The following is a 22,657-nucleotide window of genomic DNA, read 5'->3' as shown; positions in this document are numbered from 1 at the left end:
CGGGCAGGCCAGCACCTCCAAGGCATAAAAGGCTAGCTCTGGCCACGTGGACAATTTGGAGACCCAGAAGTTGAATGGGGCCGAACCATCAGTCAGTACGTGGAGGGGTGTGCACAGGTACTGTTCCACCATGTTAGTGAAATGTTGCCTCCTGCTAACACGTTCCGTATCAGGAGGTGGTGCAGTTAGCTGTGGCGTGGTGACAAAACTTTTCCACATCTCTGCCATGCTAACCCTGCCCTCAGAGGAGCTGGCCGTGACACAGCTGCGTTGGCGACCTCTTGCTCCTCCTCTGCCTTCGCCTTGGGCTTCCACTGGTTCCCCTGTGACATTTGGGAATGCTCTCAGTAGCGCGTCTACCAATGTGCGCTTGTACTCGCGCATCTTCCTATCACTCTCCAGTGTAGGAAGTAAGGTGGGCACATTGTCTTTGTACCGGGGATCCAGCAGGGTGGCAACCCAGTAGTCTGCACACGTTAAAATGTGGGCAACTCTGCTGTCGTTGCGCAGGCACTGCAGCATGTAGTCGCTCATGTGTGCCAGGCTGCCCAGAGGTAAGGACAAGCTGTCCTCTGTGGGAGGCGTATCGCCATCGTCCTGTGTTTCCCCCCAGCCACGCACCAGTGATGGGCCTGAGCTGCTTTGGGTGCCACCCCGCTGTGAACATGCTTCATCCTCATCCTCCTCCACATCCTCGTCCTCCTCGTCCTCCAGTAGTGGGCCTTGTCTGGCCACATTTGTACCTGGCCTCTGGTGTTGCAAAAAACCTCCCTCTGAGTCACTTTGAAGAGACTGGCCTGAAAGTGCTAAAAATGACCCCTCTTCCTCCTGGGCCACCTCCTCTTCCATCATCGCCCTAAGTGTTTTCTCAAGGAGACATAGAAGTGGTATTGTAACGCTGATAATGGCATCATCGCCACTGGCCATGTTGGTGGAGTACTCGAAACAGCGCAACAGGGCACACAGGTCTCGCATGGAGGCCCAGTCATTGGTGGTGAAGTGGGTCTGATCCGCAGTGCGACTGACCCGTGCGTGCTGCAGCTGAAACTCCACTATGGCCTGCTGCTGCTCGCACAGTCTGTCCAGCATATGCAAGGTGGAGTTCCACCTGGTGGGCACGTCGCATATGAGGCGGTGAGCGGGAAGGCTGAAGTTACGCTGTAGCGCAGACAGGCGAGCAGCGGCAGGGTGTGAACGCCGGAAGCACGAACAGACGGCCCGCACTTTATGCAGCAGCTCTGACATGTCGGGGTAGTTGCGAATGAACTTCTGCACCACCAAATTCAGCACATGCGCCAGGCAAGGGATGTGCGTCAAACCGGCTAGTCCCAGAGCTGCAACGAGATTTCGCCCATTATCGCACACCACCAGGCCGGGCTTGAGGCTCACCGGCAGCAACCACTCGTCGGTCTGTTGTTCTATACCCCGCCACAACTCCTGTGCGGTGTGGGGCCTGTCCCCCAAACATATGAGTTTCAGAATGGCCTGCTGACGTTTACCCCGTGCTGTGCTGAAGTTGGTGGTGAAGGTGTGTGGCTGACTGGATGAGCAGGTGGTAGAAGAGGAGGAGGAAGCCGAGTAGGAGGAGGAGGAGACAGGAGGCAAAGAATGTTGCCCTGCGATCCTTGGCGGCGGAAGGACGTGCGCCAAATAGCTCTCCGCCTGGGGCCCAGCCGCCACTACATTTACCCAGTGTGCAGTTAGGGAGATATAGCGTCCCTGGCCGTGCTTACTGGTCCACGTATCTGTGGTTAGGTGGACCTTGCCACAGATGGCGTTGCGCAGTGCACACTTGATTTTATCGGACACTTGTTTGTGCAGGGAAGGCACGGCTCTCTTAGAGAAGTAGTGGCGGCTGGGAACAACATACTGTGGGACAGCAAGTGACATGAGCTGTTTGAAGCTGTGTGTGTCCACCAGCCTAAATGACAGCATTTCATAGGCCAGTAGTTTAGAAATGCTGGCATTCAGGGCCAGGGATCGAGGGTGGCTAGGTGAGAATTTACGCTTTCTCTCAAATGTTTGTGAGATGGAGAGCTGAACGCTGCCGTGTGACATGGTTGAGATGCTTGGTGACGCAGGTGGTGTTGGTGGTACATCCCATGTTTGCTGGGCGGCAGGTGCCAACGTTCCTCCAAAGGCGGAGGAAGAGGCCGAGGCGGCGGCAGCAGCAGAAGAGGCCGAGGCGGCGGCAGCAGCAGAAGAGGTAGCAGGGGGAGCCTGAGTGACTTCCTTGTTTTTAAGGTGTTTACTCCACTGCAGTTCATGCTTTGCATGCAGGTGCCTGGTCATGCAGGTTGTGCGAAGGTTCAGAACGTTAATGCCTCGCTTCAGGCTCTGATGGCACAGCGTGCAAACAACTCGGGTCTTGTCGTCAGCACATTGTTTTGAAGAAGTGCCATGCCAGGGAACTCCTTGAAGCTGCCTTTGGGGTGCTCGGTCCCAGATGGCGGCGGTCAGTAGCAGGCGGAGTCTCTTGGCGGCGGGTGTTCTGATTTTTCCCACTGCTCCCTCTTTTGCTACGCTGTTGGCTCGGTCTCACCACTGCCTCTTCCTCCGAACTGTGAAAGTCAGTGGCACGACCTTCATTCCATGTGGGGTCTAGGACCTCATCGTCCCGTGCATCGTCTTCCACCCAGTCTTGATCCCTGACCTCCTGTTCAGTCTGCACACTGCAGAAAGACGCAGCAGTTGGCACCTGTGTTTCGTCATCAGAGACGTGCTGAGGTGGTATTCCCATGTCTTCATCATCAGGAAAAATAAGTGGTTGTGCGTTAGTGCATTCTATCTCTTCCACCCCTGGGGAAGGGCTAGGTGGATGCCCTTGGGAAACCCTGGCAGCAGAGTCTTCAAACAGCATAAGAGACTGCTGCATAACTTCAGGCTCAGACAGTTTCCCTGATATGCATGGGGGTGATGTGACAGACCGATGGGCTTGGTTTTCATGCGCCATCTGTGCGCTTTCTGCAGAAGACTGGGTGGGAGATAATGTGAACGTGCTGGATCCACTGTCGGCCACCCAATTGACTAATGCCTGTACCTGCTCAGGCCTTACCATCCTTAGAACGGCATTGGGCCCCACCAAATATCGCTGTAAATTCTGCTGGCTACTGGGACCTGAGGTAGTTGGTTCACTAGGACGTGTGGCTGTGGCAGAACGGCCACGTCCTCTCCCAGCACCAGAGGGTCCACTAACACCACCACGACCATGTCCACGTCCGCGTCCCTTATTCGATGTTTTCCTCATTGTTCCCGTTCACCACAATTTTGAGAATGGCAAATTTGGGAATGCTTTTTCAACCCAGAACAAAAAGTCTGCTTTTACGGTCACTACAAATAACTTGACCAGCTAAAACTGTGCAGATTTGGTTGAATAGAGATGTGAGACCTGTTTTTTTTTGTGCTCTGACAGTTATAGGTTTAATCACAGAATGACACTTCTATCAGCACGCTAGCGTGTGTCTTAGGTTTTTCTGAATGACACTATCAATACCTTCAATGTAAGATTTTCTTTTTGGGATAGATTTCAAGTAGGCCTCAAATACCAGAAACTAGTTATTTTCAGAATGGCAAATTTGGGAATGCTTTTTCAACCCAGAACAAAAAGTCTGCTTTGACGGTCACTACAAATAACTTGACCAGCTAAAACTGTGCAGATTTGGTTGAATAGAAATGTCAGGTCTATTTTTTAGGCGCTGGGTGACAGGCTCAACTTGCCCCTGATGTAATATATGGCCAAAAAATAACCAGACTGTTGATGGTTAAATGCACTTCGGTGCCACAGGCTCAGCCTGCAGCTGATGTAGGATATAGCACAAAATAACCACACTATCGATGGTTAAATACACTTGGTGATAGCTCGTGCTGGCGCACCACAAGTCACAAAATGGCCGCCGATCACCCCAGAAAAAAAAGTTATCTAAAAACCCTCTGGGCAGCCTCAAAAAAGTGAGCAAGTCAATAATAGCACTTCAATGATCCACAGCTGCAGATCGATCACAGAATGAAGTCTTTTGGAGGAGTTAATCTGCCTAATCTCGCCCTAACGTCGCAGCTGCAACCTCTCCCTATACTGATCATAGCAGAGTGACGTGCGGCGCTATGTGACTCCAGCTTAAATAGAGGCTGGGTCACATGGTGCACTGGCCAATCACAGCCATGCCAATAGTAGGCAAGGCTGTGATGGCCTCTTGGGCCAAGTAGTATGATGCTTGTTGATTGGCTGCTTTGCAGCCTTTCAAAAAGCGCCAAGAATGCGCCGAACACCGAACTCGAACTTTTACGAAAATGTTCGGGTTCAGGTCCGGGTCCGTGTCACGGACACCCCAAAATTCGGTACGAACCCGAACTATACAGTTCGGGTTCGCTCATCCCTAGTAACTAATTATGGGTCAACTAAAATCCAAATGGTATGGGATACCTTTAAGGCCTATATGAGGGGTATAATGGTCAGTCATATTGTAAATCTGAGAAAGGAGTATGGGAAAAACTAGAAAAATTTAAAAGAACAAGCCTCCTCAGCCACACAATCTTTCTATATAAAATAGGACAGAGGAAAATAGGGAAAATATGCAGAAGACTGCACAAGCATACTCTGACTTCTTGTTGGAGAAGGCACAACAGAGTTTATTCTTCAAAGGGCAAAAATATTTTACTGAATCGGGGCGACCGGGGAAACTCCTATCTAGGGTGATCTCGAGTCAGGAATCCAAAAAGAATATAGATAATATACAATTGGCCAATGGGAGGATGGTTAGGGGACAAGACTCAATAGAGAAGGTCTTCCTTGATTACTTTTCAGATCTTTACAGAGCAGATTGTAAGATTACGGATAAATTAAGGCCTCTTCACACTTGCGTTGTTGGGATCCGGCGTGCACTTCCGTTGCCGGAGGTGCCCGCCGGATCCGGAAAAACGCAAGTGTACTGAAAGCATTTGAAGACTGTGCAGTCTTCAAAATGCTTTCAGTGTTACTATGGCACCCAGGACGCTATTTAAGTCCTGGCTGCCATAGTAGGAGCGGGGAGCGGGGGAGCGGTATACTTGTAGTATACGGGAGTTGTAATACCCGTCACTACCAAAGTGTCACTTGGTGTGCTGTCGTCCCTCCTAATTATGGGGAAATTGTTGTATGCCAGTTTTATAAAATGTAATGTAATGTGTGTATTTCCCTGTCACTGAAACTTGCACTTACAGGCCGGCTAGGGGTGTCATTCCAGCTCTTAGGCATTAGAGGGAGCTAGGGAGCCCTAGTTTATATAAGGGCCAGACAAGGAAGGGAAAGTCAGTGTAACCTGATCTAGTGTGGAGTGCAGAAGTCAGTCTAGACCACAGCTCAGAAGTTTCTAGAGCCTGAGGAAGTTTCCAGAAGCTGAGAGAGACAGAGGCAAAGATCAGGAAAGCAAGAGGTACTCAGAAAGACAGAGGAGGTACTTATTAAAGCTATAGCCAAGGAGATAAAGCCAGAACTAGGTTAATGGGCCTTGGTGAAGATATGCTGTATTCCAGGATCAGACAGAATTAGAGTGCAAGCTCCTTTGCTGCAAGTCCTGTGTTCAACACTCTGTAATTACCCTGCTGTACTGAATTGCCTGCATCGACCGAATTGCAAAATCGACTGTATGCTGAGGAACTGCGTTTCCAATATTGTCTCTGCCTGCAAACTACTAAAGTTGAAGTTCTGTTTTAACACCACGTTTCCTCAAATTATTCCTGCGTCCGCAAACGGCGTGCCACCGTTTACTTGGCACTGGCGTCACGAACTATCCCTACCTATACCTGCCCTTGCAGAGAGTCAGCTGTACCAGGTTAGTGTATATTGCACTACATCACCCAGAAACACCTATTGCACACAACTTGAGTACGCTGCACTTCTCTTTTGGCGTCACGAACAGGATACGCACGCTTTCTAGTGCAAGAAGCGTGAACTTTGTGCCTTATACAGTTGCCCTGTGACCAAAGTGACAATTTTCCTGTTTTATTCAAGTGGACTTTGTGGACTGAAAATCGTACCCAAAGTGTGTCAAAAACTTCTAAAAAGCGCTGTGCAGTGTTGCGCTACCCAGAGGAAGAAAATCGCCGCATTGGAGTGTGGTTTTGTGGACTTTTTACAATCCTGCTTGCTGTCAGTGAATGGACAGCGTTTTGCTAAAGATGGCCACCGGCTGCCTGGAGTAAAGTTTCCCGCGCCGCTGAGGACATTCGTGGGCGGATCCCTGCAAAGACACAGAGAGTCCCGCCCCTCTTCATCATCGCACCGCTGCGGCCCTGCTTCTCCTGCGTCACCACGGGCTCAGGACGTCCGGAACCTCGCGAGACTTGGCCTGCGCAAGACCAGCGATACCGGTAAGCACTTGTAACCGGAGGGAAGGGGATTGTTCCGGCCCCTTTAGTCGCCAGCGGCCACCTCTCAATAGACTACCATGTCAGAGCCAGGAGTGCCTGAGCAGCCGGCCCCGGGAGAGCTTGCGGCTCCTAATCATCCTACAGCCCCCAGCATGATGCCCTTTACCATGCCTTACTATTTCGGGGCCCCATGGTTCCCCCGCTACAGGGGAGAGACCCATACCCTAAGGGACTTTAAAGAAAAGTTGCTGGCACTATTCCGATTGTACCCTATAAATGCCGACCAGCAAATGGAAATCATGCTGGCGCAACTGGAGGGAGCTGCCCGCAGGGAAGTGTTATCATGGCCTGCTACTGAGCGGAGTACTCTAGAACAGATATTCACCCGCCTCAGAGCCACTTTTGAAACTAGGACTGCCTCAGAGATAAAGATGCACTTCTTTGGCAAGAAACAGAAGTCCGGTGAGTCCCTCCGTGACTTTGCCCTATCACTTCAGGAGGCTTTAGAGGCTGTAATCCAGATAGATCCCAAAGAGGCTGATAACCGGGACCAGACCCTGAGGGAACAATTTATCAACGGGGTGTCTAGTGAACAAATAAGGACCCAGTTAAAGATGCTGTCCGCCCAGCACCCTAACAGTGCCTTTCTGGACTTTAAAGAACTGGCTATAAAAATTCTGGGGTCCACAGTATCTCCTGAGTTGAGCGCCCTATCTGAGTCATCAGCCTGCAAGCCAAAACCGCTTGTCACTAACCGAGCTGAGGCCGGCCAAGCTGTTCAAGTGTCAGCTACTGATACTATTGCCATGCTGACAGAGCAAGTAAATCACCTCACTAAAAGTCTAGAGAAAGTGTGCAGAAAAATAGAGGAATGGGAAAAACCCATAATGCTAGAAGAAGAATTCCTGTCACCTCCTAGGCCGTTCCCACCTCCTTACCAAGAGACTCACCCCAGGGATCCTGGGAGGCGTAATAGAGGTCGCAAGAAGCCCGTGTGTACATACTGCAAAAAGCTGGGACACACAGAATCCACGTGCTGGCAGTTAAACGGGCAACCCCTGAGGCTGAGGACCACCCCTCGGGAGGTAGAACACTAGGTCCAGAGGATCCAAATTGGATGCCACGTTATGTAGGATCCCATCCTAAAATCAATATAGAGATCAACGGGGTCCCCTTTGAAGCCCTATTAGATACTGGGTCTCAGGTCACTACTATTCAGCTGCCTGCATTTGAAAAGTTCTGGGACACCAACCAGTTGACCCAACCGCCTGAATCCTGGGTGGAAATTATCGCCAGCAATGGCAAACCAGTAAAGGTTCATGGATACTGGGAACCCACCCTGCAGGTGGGAGAAGTAACCCTGCCTCAACAGGGAGTGATCGTAGTACAGGCCGGTGACAGAGGAGGACATCCTGTCATTCTAGGCACCAATGTTTTCAAAAACTGTTATTCAGAAATACTTGCTGTATTACATCAGACTTTGCCCACTGCTTCCTCTGCATCCAGGAGGGTGATTCAAAAGACTATTACAGTGTTAAGTGCCCAGCAGAGGTTTGCTAATGGGAAAGGAGAAATTTGTACTGCCAGGATTCGTGATATTAAGCCTGTGACTTTGCCTCCTAATTCTCAAACTCTTTTGTGGTGTCGTGCTGTCCTGGGAGTCGAAGGCCGAGATTATCCAGCCCTGGTGGAACCACTCCAGATGGAGGATTATCCTTATGTGAGAGCTGCCAAGTGCCTGGTGAACGTCTCCCAAGGTAAAGTACCTGTCCGTCTGATTAATCTGAGTAATCATCCTGTTGCGCTTACTAAGCATTGCCCTGTTGCCCAGCTGTCCCAGGTGTCCTTCCAAGACATCATTCGTCTTCCAGTGACAGAAAAGCCGCCAGCTGCAGACAGCAGATGTTCGCCGGTGACCCAGCCACAAGTGCCCTGGTGGGAAGAGCTCCATGTAGGGGACGAGACTACCCCCCAACACCAACAAGAAGGGATTCTACAGCTTGTCAAGGAGCACCACCAGGCCTTCAGTAAGCATGCTACTGACTATGGAGAGGTTAGTGTCATACAACACACTATACCTACTGGCTCTCATCCTCCTATCAAGGAGAGATACAGACCCTTACCACCTACTTCATATCAGACTGTAAAGGAAATGATCCAAGAAATGAAAGACTCTAATGTGATCCGGGACAGCCGTAGTCCGTGGGCTGCACCCCTGGTTCTTGTAAAGAAGAAGGACGGTAGTATCCGTTTCTGTGTGGATTATAGGAAAATTAATCAAATAACCCACAAAGATGCATACCCACTGCCCCGCATTGAGGAGTCACTAACTGCTCTGGGCTCCTCTGCCTATTTCTCCACATTGGACTTGACCAGTGGCTACTGGCAAGTACCCATGGCCCCTGCAGATAGAGAAAAGACTGCCTTCACTACTCCCATGGGCCTGTTCGAATTCAATTGTATGCCGTTCGGGCTATGTAATGCCCCAGGAACTTTCCAGAGACTAATGGAACGGTGTTTGGGTCACAAAAACTTCGAAACAGTGCTGCTGTATCTTGATGACGTCATTGTGTACTCAAAAACATATGAGGACCATCTGAAACATTTGGCAGAAGTATTTGAAATCCTTATCAAATATGGCTTGAAGGTAAAGCCATCCAAGTGTCACCTGCTCAAACCTGCAGTAAGATACCTGGGGCATATAGTAAGCGGAGAGGGAGTGCAACCTGACCCTGATAAATTGGCAGCTGTCTGTAATTGGCCGGTTCCTACTACTGTCAAAGAGGTGAGGAGTTTCCTGGGTTTTGCCGGCTACTATAGACGTTTTATCCCCCATTTTGCTCAAATAGCTGATCCTATCCAGGAGCTCTTGAGGGGGCAACCCAAAAAGAGTCCTAGAACTCCTGTGCCCATTGAGTGGAATGAGAAAAGAGAGATAGCGTTCCAATTGCTAAAAAAGAAACTGACCGAGCCTCCAGTGTTAGGTTATCCAGATTATAGCAAGCCCTTCCATCTCTATACTGATGCTAGCAAGCGAGGCCTGGGAGCTGTGTTAGCCCAGATCCAAGAGGGAAAAGAGAGAGTGATAGCATATGCAAGCCGCTCCCTGAAAGGAGCTGAGAAAAATGACCAGAATTATAGTTCCTTCAAACTAGAGTTCCTGGCATTAGTGTGGGCGGTGACAGAAAAATTCAAGGATTATCTAGCCGCCACCCCGTTCATTGCATTCACTGACAATAACCCTCTGGCACATCTCAATACAGCTAGATTGGGGGCCTTGGAGCAGAGATGGGCCTCTCGCCTTGCCAACTATAATTTCTCTGTAAAGTATCGTGCTGGGCGTACTAATGATAACGCTGATGCTTTATCCAGGCTTCCCACAGAGACAGCTCCTGATGATGTGCGAGATGCTTGGGAAGATGTAGAGATGCCGGCTTTCTATAACAAATTTGCTCAACAGGATCAGGCTCGAGCTACCAATAACAGAGCTGCAGTTCCTTCACCCTCCAGTAGGCCTGAACCTAAAGAAGAAAGGTGGGTGAAACTACAGTCTGAAAGTAGAGTGCTGGGTGAGTTGTTGGACTTCATTACTAGTGGCAGAGCCCCTGAGAGGATTCGGCGTAAGAGTGCAGATCCTGAGCTCATCAAATTGTGGAGACAGCGCCATCAACTCTTCATACAAAAGGGCCTATTGCTACGGAGAAGCCTAGACCTAGTGTCCAACGAGAGAGTGCACCAGATTCTCATACCCCGACGAGATGCAGGTATGGTGTTGGAGATGTACCACAATCAATCCGGTCACTTTGGGGTCCAAAAGACTGAGGCTACTATCCGCCAGCGGTTTTACTGGGTGGGCATGAGAGAAGACATGGAAAAGTGGTGTCGAGAGTGTGTAGCCTGTGCCTTGAAACGAAGTGAGCACCATGATCAGAGGGCACCACTAAGACCCATTGTTAGTACCCGTCCTCTTGAACTTGTCGCCATCGACCATGTAAAACTGGAGCCTAGTCGCTCAGGGTATGCTTATGCCATGACTATTATTGACCATTTCACAAAGTTTGTTGTAGCAGTGCCTGTGAGAGACCAGACAGCCAAGACTACAGCCGAAATGTTCTGGAAGCACTTTCTCCTGCCCTATGGATGTCCAGAAAAGATCCTCACCGATCAAGGACCTGCTTTTGAGTCCCATCTGTTCCATGAACTGTGCCGCTTACACAACTGTAAGAAGATCCGGACGACGGCCTACCATCCTCAAGGTAACGGATTATGTGAAAAAATGAATCAGACCTTGATAGAGATGCTGAGGGCCGTGCCTCCTGAAAACAGAGGAGATTGGCCCAGTCTGTTGCCACAGCTCATGTTCACATACAATCATACCATACATTGTTCCACCGGGTATACCCCTTTTTACTTGATGTTTGGGCGCCAAGGGACGTTGCCTGCTGATCATTCATTGGACATACATGTACCTGATTGCATTAACCCATTACCTAACACCGACTGGGTTGCTGAGCACCAAAGGCGATTGGATGCAGCCAAAGCCATTGTTCAGGAACGTATGGACTTTGCTAGAGACCGACAGCAGAGAGACTATGATCAGGCAGCCCATGCAGAACCCTTGACCATAGGGGCCGTGGTATGGTTAAAGAATAACCGTCGTACCAGCAAATTGGACAGTAAGTGGGAGCGAAGTCCCTATGTTGTCACTGCAATCCCAAATGTTGGAACTCACACTTATGAGATCACCCGGGAAGACAAGGGATCCCAAATTGTACACCGAAACAGGTTGAAGCTCTGCCTAACACCAGAACCTAGTGCTGAGAGTTCTGGATCTGAATATCCTGTGTCAGAGTCAGCAATACAGCCCGAGGATCCTATGCAGGCTGTTAGTAATCTGAGGTATGACGCTGATCCCATGCATTGGCTTCTGACACCGTGGTTGAACTTGCTGGTGCCTGCTCCGGCACCTACTGTAGTTTTACCTCCAGAAGAGCCGGTTCAAGATGCCCTGGATCCAGTTCCCCCTGTAGTGGATATAGTTGTTCCTGTTGTTCCAGTTGTTCCTGACCGAGGTCTCACGGATGGAGACCCTCCTGTTGCTCCTCTCCCTTCTACCTCGTTGCTAAGGGAAGAGGAGACCCCTGTGTTGAGAAGGTCTACCCGGATGACCAGGGGACGTCCGCCAGTCCGTTTAGGAGACTTTGATTATTCTGGTGGTGTCTCCTCCCAAACAGTTGCCACGGGCAATACCTTGTTGGACATTTGTGCGCAAGAATGGACTCCCCCACGTGAGCCCTTGCCTGTGCTACACCCACAGGAAACCCCTGGGTAGTTCCGTTATTATGCTGTCATTTTATTGTGCAACTTCATACTAAGGAAATGTGCCCAGAGATGGACTCCACCGCATGAGAGCCTCTGTGATTAATAAGAAATAACCTGGGTACGGACTCATGTTTGTTATTTGAGCCTCCAAGAACTTTTATACTGTTTTATCCATTTTACTGTTTTATCATGGACTTATTCATTGTCATGGACTATCCTGGTTCTAATGTTACGCTGTGCCAGGTCAGCGCCCCCGTTCCATTCACTATCCTGAGAGAAGAGAACGACGCCCCTTGTCACTACCCTTCACCTTTGCCAATTGGACCTGATGTAAATGTAAATGCAGATGAATTACATGTATGTATGCCTGCATGTCTATTTTCTATTTCAGGTAGAGATTCCAGTTGGGCGACCCATGATGGAGTACGAGGTCGTACTCAGCTTAAAGCAGTGGGGTATGTAGTATACGGGAGTTGTAATACCCGTCACTACCAAAGTGTCACTTGGTGTGCTGTCGTCCCTCCTAATTATGGGGAAATTGTTGTATGCCAGTTTTATAAAATGTAATGTAATGTGTGTATTTCCCTGTCACTGAAACTTGCACTTACAGGCCGGCTAGGGGTGTCATTCCAGCTCTTAGGCATTAGAGGGAGCTAGGGAGCCCTAGTTTATATAAGGGCCAGACAAGGAAGGGAAAGTCAGTGTAACCTGATCTAGTGTGGAGTGCAGAAGTCAGTCTAGACCACAGCTCAGAAGTTTCTAGAGCCTGAGGAAGTTTCCAGAAGCTGAGAGAGACAGAGGCAAAGATCAGGAAAGCAAGAGGTACTCAGAAAGACAGAGGAGGTACTTATTAAAGCTATAGCCAAGGAGATAAAGCCAGAACTAGGTTAATGGGCCTTGGTGAAGATATGCTGTATTCCAGGATCAGACAGAATTAGAGTGCAAGCTCCTTTGCTGCAAGTCCTGTGTTCAACACTCTGTAATTACCCTGCTGTACTGAATTGCCTGCATCGACCGAATTGCAAAATCGACTGTATGCTGAGGAACTGCGTTTCCAATATTGTCTCTGCCTGCAAACTACTAAAGTTGAAGTTCTGTTTTAACACCACGTTTCCTCAAATTATTCCTGCGTCCGCAAACGGCGTGCCACCGTTTACTTGGCACTGGCGTCACGAACTATCCCTACCTATACCTGCCCTTGCAGAGAGTCAGCTGTACCAGGTTAGTGTATATTGCACTACATCACCCAGAAACACCTATTGCACACAACTTGAGTACGCTGCATACTTACAGTCCGTGCGGCTCCCGGGGCGCTCCAGAATGACGTCAGAGCGCCCCATGCGCATGGATGACGTGTCCATGTGATCACGTCATCCATGCGCTTGGGGCGCCCTGACGTCACTCTGGAGCGCCCGGGGAGCAGCACGGACGGTAAGTATGCTGCTCCCCCGCTCCCCAATACACTTTACCATAGCCGAAACGACGTTTAGCTTAAGGCCGGATCCGGATCATGCTGCGGTATTTTCTCCGGCCAAAAAACGTTCCGTTCCGGAACTGAAGACATCCTGATGCATCCTGAACGGATTTCTCTCCATTCAGAATGCATTAGGATAAAACTGATCAGGATTCTTCCGGCATAGAGCCCCGACGACGGAACTCTATGCCGGAAGAAAAGAACGCAGGTGTGAAAGAGCCCTAATGGACTCTTATCTTGATGGTATAGTCTTTCCTACTATAACTCCGACTCAAAGGAAGGTACTCGAGGCAGATCTCTCTATTCAGGAGCTGGAAGGTGCAATCAAGCTATGTTCGGATAACTCTACCCCCGGTTCAGACGGACTCCCATATGAATTCTATGGCAGATCTAAAGAGGATGTTTTTCCTAGATTGTTGGAGGTCCTTGCTGAATCGGTGGAGGGGAACCTGCCAGGTTCAATGATGGAGGCCGTAATATTAATTCCAAAAAAAAGGTAAGGACCCCATAGATATGGGATCCTATAGACCGATCTCGCTGTTGAACGCAGATGTAAAACTCCTGGCGAGGATCCTGGCCACAAGACTTTCTGGGGTTCTCTCCTCCATTGTCCACCCAGACCAGAACGGTTTCATTCCAAACAAAGGCACACAATATAATCTCCACTGGCTTTTTGCCAATATACAGGCTCCTGGGGGGGGGGGGGGGGGGTCTGCTCGCTCCATCCTGTCCTTAGATGCCTCTAAGGCCTTTGACAGGGTGGAGTGGTGGTTCCTATGGAGGGTTTTGGCGAGGATGGGCTTTGGGGAGAGATTTATAAACATGATTAAAAACACTCTACAGATCCCCCTACGGCCAAGTTAAGTATCAATGGGAGCCTTACTGCCAGTATTGATCTAAATAGAGGTACTCATCAGGGTTGCCCATTATCCCCACTCCTATTTGAAATTTATATTGAGCCCCTGGCCTTGGCTATTAGGCAGGATGTCCAAATTAAAGGATTTGGAACACTGGGAGAGGAAGATCGTATTTCTCTATATGCGGATGGTGTCTTTTTTTTGCAGATAATACAGAGATAACTGTCCCAATTATTAATTGGATGGTTAAACTATTCGGTGAGTTATCAGGCCTGGATATAAACTGGTCAAAGGCTATCCTGATGCCAATAGACCCGGTGTCTCAAGAAGAGTCCTTGATAACCCAGTTAGATGTTGTCAGTAGCGTCGCTACAGGGGGGCAATTGCCCCCCCCAGGTCATTCCTTGCCCCCCCCCACCGCTGAATCGCTAATCGCTGCACCGGCCGCCCGCACTACTGACTCAGTGTCGGTGATTAAAGTTAAAAGTACACACTGACAGAGAACACACAGATACATACAGTCAGTCGTCTATGAGAGTCACATGACAGATGAGGTGGTGGGGGCGGCGTTCGGACCCAGCGGACTCGGAGGCAGAGTGTGCAGGGCGGGCGCAGGCTGGGAGTGTGGCAGCCGCAGAGACGAGTTGACGTCATGGTCGTCAACACGTACAGCTGCGTGCCTTCCCGCACAAACGGACTTTTCAAATTGCTGCCGCCTGCCAGTGAGTGCATTCATGTTCTGAGTTCTTCTCTCTGCTCCTGCTGCGTGCTGCGTCACTCTGACTGCTAGCTCTAGTGACACTGTTCTTCTTAGACTAGTGTGAGCCAGCGGCTGTCACTGAGCCTGACCTGTTTACAGGTGCCCACTGCCCACACTGAGTGTCTAGGGCTAGACCCCAGCTTGGACTGTCAGGAGTCCTATTGATCCTAGAGTCGCCACTGCACCTGGCCCTGCCTATGCTGTCAGTAGGAGGACTGGGTCACGCATCCTCTGCCTATACAACATGGTGGAGGCTTCCTGGCAGGAGCAGCTCCCTCCACCCTCCTGCAGCGATCAATGAGAGCTCCACAGGCTTCAGGCTCAGTCACCATCCAGGCAGGAAGCAGCACCCTTCCAGCTCCTCATCACCTCTGCACCTCCAGCTTCATCCTAGTGGCTGCTCCCCACCCTGGGCTGGTCGGATGTGGCCCCTAATCTCTTCTCTCATCAAGAATGGGCACACCTATCTCCAAGAAGAAGGCACTGAGGAATGACACCATCTCTCATGTAGCAGCCAAAGTTATGTAAGTGCATGGCAGCAAACCTAAGTGGCTTTAATGCTTGTGGTGCATTAGATTGTAAACTCTGTTTTAGGAATGAGCAGATTAGTGCGTGCAGCTGGAGGGTATAGATTGCAAGCTCATGGGTCTATTCTCTTGCTACATGCTATCACTTGCACATCCACCTGACTGGCCCTGGTGATATTACATAATTCGGTGGGTTCAGGATGGCAGCTGTGCCATCTGCAGAGACCTCCTTACTCCTGAATATGCCCCCCCTATGGTATTAACCATCTGCATTCCAGCTCCGGTAGATCCTCAGATGATCCCGGCTCCCTATGCACGGTACAGAGGGGGAAGCTTAATAGACTCTTGCTTTACAAGTGTTATCATAGGAGTAGTGAAAGCAGACAGTGCACCCTGCTTAATTATAGTGGCACCCAAGTGATGGTACCCAGGGGATCACAGGCTCTATGGTGACAACACGCTAGGACACTGCACAGAACAGGAGGCTGCGGAGGAACAAGGTATATACAATGTATCAAAATGTATCACCAAACACAGTTTAATATATATATATATTTTATAGATTTGCTAACCTTCAAGGAAACGCGTCGGGACATTTTCTCATTGACTTGGGACTCATCTATTCCTGAGCATTTTTACCTATAATTACAGTAAAGTTGTTCAATTATAGGTCGCTATATGTTTTGTTTGTCAGTCCTTACTGCCCTCCTTTCTCTCATAATTGTCTGTTTCCCCCTAGTTAGGGACCACACTCTATCTTTCGGACAAAGCTGGGCAGTCCATGTTTAGGCAGGGCCATCTAGGGTCTGTGGTAGATTATATGGAGTGTTGAGAAGTTAGGTTAAGGGACCCCTAGGGTTATTGACCCAGCAGTGTGTCCCTCTTACTACGCATCCTTTCTTCTCAAACTATCTTTATATCTATCCTTTCTCATTTTTTGGTCCATACCTCTCTCTCCGGATTGGCATCTGCCAGCGGAGATTTGTATGTAGCATCTTATGCACTCAGTCTAGAGATTTTTTCTATATACTAAGGGCCCATTATTTTAATTTTTGATACTAATAAATGTTAAGTATTCAGCAACCCACTATTGTGAAATTTCTATTGGATAAAGGGTTTAGCCCACTATAATAGCATCAGTTTGATCAAACCTTCCATTTTGGTCGTGTTAAGCAGCCTTGTATAATGTACCCTGATACCCCTCAGTTATATTACCCCTGTGTAATGTACCCCGATATTCCTTAGTTATATAATATAACTAAGAGGTATCAGGGTGCATTATACAGGGGTAACATAACTAAGGGGTTCTATCCTATCAGGGACGTAATACAGGGGTAATGCAAGCTATATTACGCCTTTATAATGTCTGATAGCCTTCCTCAGTTATATTACAACCAATGTACCCCGATACCCCTTAATTATATTACCCCGGCGTCAGGGTTGAAGCGGCTGCTTTAGTATTTTTCAGTAGTATGATTAGCTGGTGAAAATTATTAGTGACCCCCATTTTTGACTGTATCTTCTGTGCCCCCCCTATATATTGATCCTAGAGTCGCCACTGGATGTTGTTGATACTTTAATACTTGGGTATGACGATATCCCCCAAGGTTGAAAATTCTGTACATCTTAATCTGACCCCATTAATAACAAAAACTGGGGCAAAAATAGGGATTTGGTTGAGGCTTCCCTTATCCAGAGCTGACCGTGTCACTGGTTAAAATGGTAATTCTACCCCAATTCCTCTATGTCCTTAGGAATATACCTATTCGGGTAGAGGATAAATACTTCCAACTAATGGAAAGAATAATCAATGATTTGATTTGGGGAAGAAAACGAGTGAGACTCAAATTAGAATGTTTATATAAGCCGCTGGAGCATGGGGGTTTAAATCTCCCATGCTTCAAAGGCCATTTCATCGCTGCTCAGCTATGGATGTGCAATGAATGGCCAAATAGTACTTCTTTAACCAGCCTTGTAAGATGCTCTCCACATAATATATTTACACTCTTGGAATCTGGGCTATTGAATAATAGGGACTGGGGCCATAAAGGGACTAAAAAATTACTATTGAAGATGTGGGCTACTACTAGAGGATGGTTGGGGGTAAAGGGATCACTTATATTCACGCCTCTCTGGCACAATACTCACTTACAGACATTAGATGTTATAGCAAGGGATCAATTCTGGCAAAATAATGGGATTCTCTATATGGCCCAGGTGGCTAAGAATGGAGAAATTAAGTCGTTTATGGAATTATCACACAGTGTAGAGAATCTATCTTGGTTTAGGTATTTTCAGCTTCGCTCGGCACTTTTTAGTTTGGATGATAAATCACTGTTTAGAAATAGATAATTCTTCTCTGTTAAATGAGAAGTTTGGGAAGACCCCACTAAGAATGAAGATGTCAAACATATACAAATTATTAATTAAGTCACGCTTTTCTGAGACACAATCACCAGGGCAGAAGGCCTGGGAGAGGGACTGCCGAAATATACAAGTGGTAGGGTGGGGGAGCATTTTCACTAACCCAGATGCACTTTCTTATAACTTTAATCATGTTCTAGTACAGTTTAACATTTATCACAGATTATATGTTACCCCTGTTTGGTTAAACAAGTGTGGAATAAGAGATACCTCCAAGTGTCCTCGCTGTGACACTGACGGTGCGGATTATCTACATATGATCTGGAGAACTCGGGGCATACTGGAGTGGTATTAACAATCTTCTCACCCACAAATTAAAAGTACAGATTCCTCTTGAGCCACAATTGTTTTTACTGAACGATCTTTCCACATTAAGAAACCATAAACCCAAAAAGATTCTACTAGGCAGAACATTATTATTGGCCAGGCTCCTGATTAGTAGTCGGAACTGGTTTGCACGCCATGCCCCAGAGGTAAACAATTGGATAAACCAGGTTAATAAGGTGAAATACTACTAACGGATTCTTTATAAGAGTTTCAGATCCTTAATCCAGCAAAAATAATAAAATCGTGTAGTGGGAACAAAGGAGAAACCCTTCATTAATACCCTACATTCAAGGTCTGTTAGTGGACAGTCAGAGAGGTTGATCACTTGGTCTGGGACATTATTTCAGCTTTAGAGACCGGGTGATGTGAGTGGTATCTCTGTGCCTCAATTGATGAGGAGGGACATTTAGACCAGTCTCTAAAAAAAGAGGAGGAGGAAGAAGATGGTGGGTATATAGAGGAGATAGGAGAGCCAGATGCTGGGGCCACACCCATTAATGCCTGTGGGACAGACTTGAGTTAGGCGGAAGCCCCTGTACAGGCACCTCTCTATCCCTTTTGGGCCATCGTCGTCTCCCTCTGGCGATACAGTTGAATGCTGCAGCAGGGAATGGGAGCAACATCTCCTTTTCTCATTCCCTCTGATGGGCTACAGGGCCTGAGCCAGGAAATTTACAGCTCAGGAAACAGGCCAGAAGAGGCCTACACCGAATCGTTGACAGCCGCATAAAAATAAGCATTTTTTTTTTTTTTTTATTTGGCACCATGCAGTTGAACCACTACAGTATTAGGAGGGGGGGGGGGGGGTAGGGGAGCAGAGACTAGGAGCACTATGGGAGCATCTACTGAGGGCATTTTGGTACTGGCACGCAGTAGGGTTGGGGAGATAAAAAAATATTTTCACAATAACTATAGCAAGAAATTTATCGCGGTGCTGGTGTTTCCTTGTTGCCCCCATGTGTGCCCTGCTGCTCCATTCGTTCTCTATCGGAGTGCTGGAGATAGCAGCGATCAGCCATCTTTGGCGCTTCCATATAAAATGGGACATGCTAGTGGAACACCCTGATAAATGGGTTGTTCAGAGTGTACCCATCATACAGTAGGGGCACATTGTCAGAAAGGGCACCTTGGCATCACAAATATCAAATAAAAATTGACACCCATATAGGTCTTAGACACTTTAGCCATATTACCTCAACCCCCACCCCGGCCTCTCCCCTCAGCAGCCCCCAGAGCGCAGCGACTGTTATCCAGTGCCAGTCTCCTGGCTCTGCGGGCTTACAGCCGCTAGATCCCGTTTCTTTGTGACCTAAAGGACTTCTGCCCCTGTGACTGGGGTTGTTACAATACCAAAATTTTGATTAAATTTCAGTCCCATAAAAAAAAAAGTATTACAATAATCAATACCACGCAAAAGAAAAATAAAATGCCAAAAACGCTGTGTGCTTTTCGCATTTTATGGAACGTCCGACCCATAATAGAACAGTCCTATCCAATTTGAGGGGAACAAGGTGACCAAAAAAAAGGCGATTCAGGTGTTTTACATTTTTTCTGTTAATGATAATTTTTTTTATATTTCAGACATGGCCATACCTAATTTTTATTTTATTGTTATATTTAAAATTGGATGCTTTTAAATTTTAATATTTTGGTGTTATGTTTTTTTTAACTTTTTATTTGATAACTATAAGCCCCCTTAAGGGGCTAGAACCAGGGATCTTTTAATCCCTTGTCCAATTCACTCTAATAGAGCTCTATTAGGGTGGAATAGGACTTCACACTGTCCCTGCTGCCCTTTGTGCACACAGCGGCAGGGAGCTTACCATGGATGGCTTCAGTAGCGTCCTGGCTGCCATGGTAACCGATAGGAGCCCTACGATTTCACTGCTGGGGCTCCGATCGGCATGGGAAAAGATTTAGTAAAACTGGTAATTTAGTCATTTATATTGCAGCTCATTCTGTGCTTTGAAGTGAAGGAGGCGGTCCTACCAGTGATGTGCATACAGAGAGCCGTCAGAGGGAAGGCCTTTACTTCAAAGCCCAGAAATCAGCTGCAATATAATTGAATAAGTGACAAGTTTTACTGAATCTTTTCCTATAAAATAAAGATAAATCTGCTCATCTCCTGCTGTACAACCTGCTTTCTGTAGCTTAAATTGCTTTTTTAGTGACAGGTTCCCCTTAACACCAGTCATGGCCATTATAATCATCTCTATGGGCTCTTTGGCCTCAAGAATGCCGTAGAGTTAGTTAAAGACATCACCTTTGATTTGCTCTAGGTCTCCTTTGTTGTATACCTTGATGACATCTTAATCTACTGTCCCAACTTGATATCACAATCATGATTGTGCTGTCCTCAGGGCTATTCAGTGGTTTTTAGGCTTTGCTAGGCCTCAGTAAATGATAGGGCTGCATTTGTATTAAATAGGTGTGGGTAGGCACGCCACACTGTAGGCATCTTCTGGCCTCCCGTCTGCTATTCTGTTCCTGTAGGGCACGCATGCTCTCCCCAGCTCTTCAAGGGCATGCTTGTGGTCCAATCTATTCCCAGCCAATGGTGGCCTTTCCTGTGTTATTTATATAGTCTTCCCCTATGAGAAGGTGCCTGAACTATAGGTTCTTAGCTCACCTAGTACTGCCAAGGAACATTACAGTATTGTCCTGACCACTGCCTGTTTACTGGATTGATGTTGTGCCACGTGGCCTGACCTACTGCTTGCTTACCGAATAGAAAAAACTCTGCCTGCCATGACCACAGCTTTTCCACTGACCTCATTCGAGTCTAACCACTTGGTGCCAAGCACAAAGGGCTCTTGACCCACCTGGGTGAGCTGTTGCTGACTAGAGAATGCCCTTAGCAGTAGCCCTGAGTGAATTCTGTACAATGACACAGTGGGTCCACATACGATAGGTTACGCTTGTCATCTAGAAGGTCTGAATATCAAGTTTCAGCCATTTCAATAAAATCTTGACAAAAATGCTAATCCTTTAACCGGATATAAGAAGTCAATAATGTTTAATTGCATTTGCCACCTTTAGCCAGGGGCTTCCACATTCAGGTTTTCTGATGCAGTTTTTGAAACTAAAACTAGAAGTGGATTATAAAGGGAGAGCAAATATAAAAAGGACAGATACTACCTGGCCTCCTCTTTGAATTGAATCCTGGTTTTGGCTTGACTTGAAACTACATTAGAAAACCTTAACATGTAAACCCGGCCTCACAGCAACAGTTGTATGAAGACCACAATTAAATATTTCATATTATGGACCATGTAGAGAACAGTTCTATGTCCCAGATTCTCTCCATTAGCCAGAACAGAGAGCTGCTCAAAGAGTGGTTCATACTATGATGGACCTGGTTCATCCATGTGTTACATGGTCAGACAGTTGAAATATACTACTATATGCCCCCCTGTAGCTAACACTCTAGTTTTTTGTTTTTTTCTGCTTGTTCAGTGTCTTGACACAGCTTACACTTGGGAGTTGCATTTTGAGGACTCGGTTTGATTATTGGTATGGACCCTTTAATGTAACATAGTACATATAGTAACATAGTACATAAGGCCGAAAAAAGACATTTGTCCATCCAGTTCGGCCTGTCATCCTACAAGTTGATCCAGAGGAAGGCAAAAAAAACCCTGTGAGGTAGAAGCCAATTTTCCTCACTTTAGGGGAATAAAAAATTCCTTCCCGACTCCAATCAGGCAATCAGAATAATTCCCTGGATCAACGACCCCTCTCTAGTAGCTATAGCCTGTAATATTTTTACACTCTCTAGAAATACATCCAGGCCCCTCTTGTCTCCTTGTAGACACTTACCTTTTTGAAGTTCTTGAGATTTTTTAAGTCCATGTACTGGGGCGTGCCAAGCACAGGAATTGGGGTAGGTCCAGGGGGCAGTGACTTGTATCCATGCTGTCTGGACCATGATAGGAGAATAAAGACCGTGAAGAAGAGGACGAGAGAAAGAGTGAGGATGATGGACAGCACCATGGCTCCTGCAATTAAGAAGAATTCACAGGATCGGGTCAGTTATTCCATCTTTGTGCTTAGTGATCTCTGAAGTCAAACATCTCATCACATTAGGCAGACTTGGTGGAGCATTATTGTGTTGGATCACAACAGCTGAGAAAAATTATAGGAAGTTAGTTAGGTTGCAAGACAAGACGGGGTGAAGACCAATCAAACATTTACATCATAGATAAAAGGGTATTCCGGTTATATGAAGTTATCTTCTATCCACAGAATAAGGGATAACTAGTAGATTGGTGGGGGTCCTACTCCTGGGACCCCCCACCAATAGTGTATGCCCTGTACACCATAGAGCCCCTTCTAAAATAAACTGAGCAGCCAGTTGGGCATGTGTGCAGCTGCTCCATTCATTTCTATGAGTGTTCTGGAGACAGCCGAGTACTCAAGAACTCTTCACGTTGCTCTGTATCATTAGAGACAACCTAGTCAACCCCTGAGGATGACAGGACCAAACCAAATCTTACCAAACATGCTTGTCTACCACTCCACATTAAATAAAGTCTTCAAGCATAAATAAATAAAAAAATAAAAAATATGATATGAACATAAGAACTGTGGGGACACTTGGTGGACAAACTTGTTAATGGTG

At 47.4% G+C, this 22,657-nt stretch overlaps 1 protein-coding gene across 1 annotated transcript in view; it reads right to left on the bottom strand.

Annotated features, from left to right (window-relative positions):
- Positions 1–22,657, bottom strand: part of LOC121002847 (cytochrome P450 2C39-like) — a 174,495-nt gene that overhangs the window by 142,987 nt on the left and 8,851 nt on the right. The window contains exon 2 of the mRNA XM_040434457.1: positions 21,856–22,034. Within this exon, the coding sequence (XP_040290391.1) occupies positions 21,856–22,034 (179 nt within the window). The remainder of the gene's footprint in view (positions 1–21,855; positions 22,035–22,657) is intronic.

Source organism: Bufo bufo, chromosome 5, assembly GCF_905171765.1.
Source record: "Bufo bufo chromosome 5, aBufBuf1.1, whole genome shotgun sequence".
NCBI lineage: Eukaryota > Metazoa > Chordata > Amphibia > Anura > Bufonidae > Bufo > Bufo bufo.
This window is presented reverse-complemented; position numbering and strand designations above follow the sequence as displayed.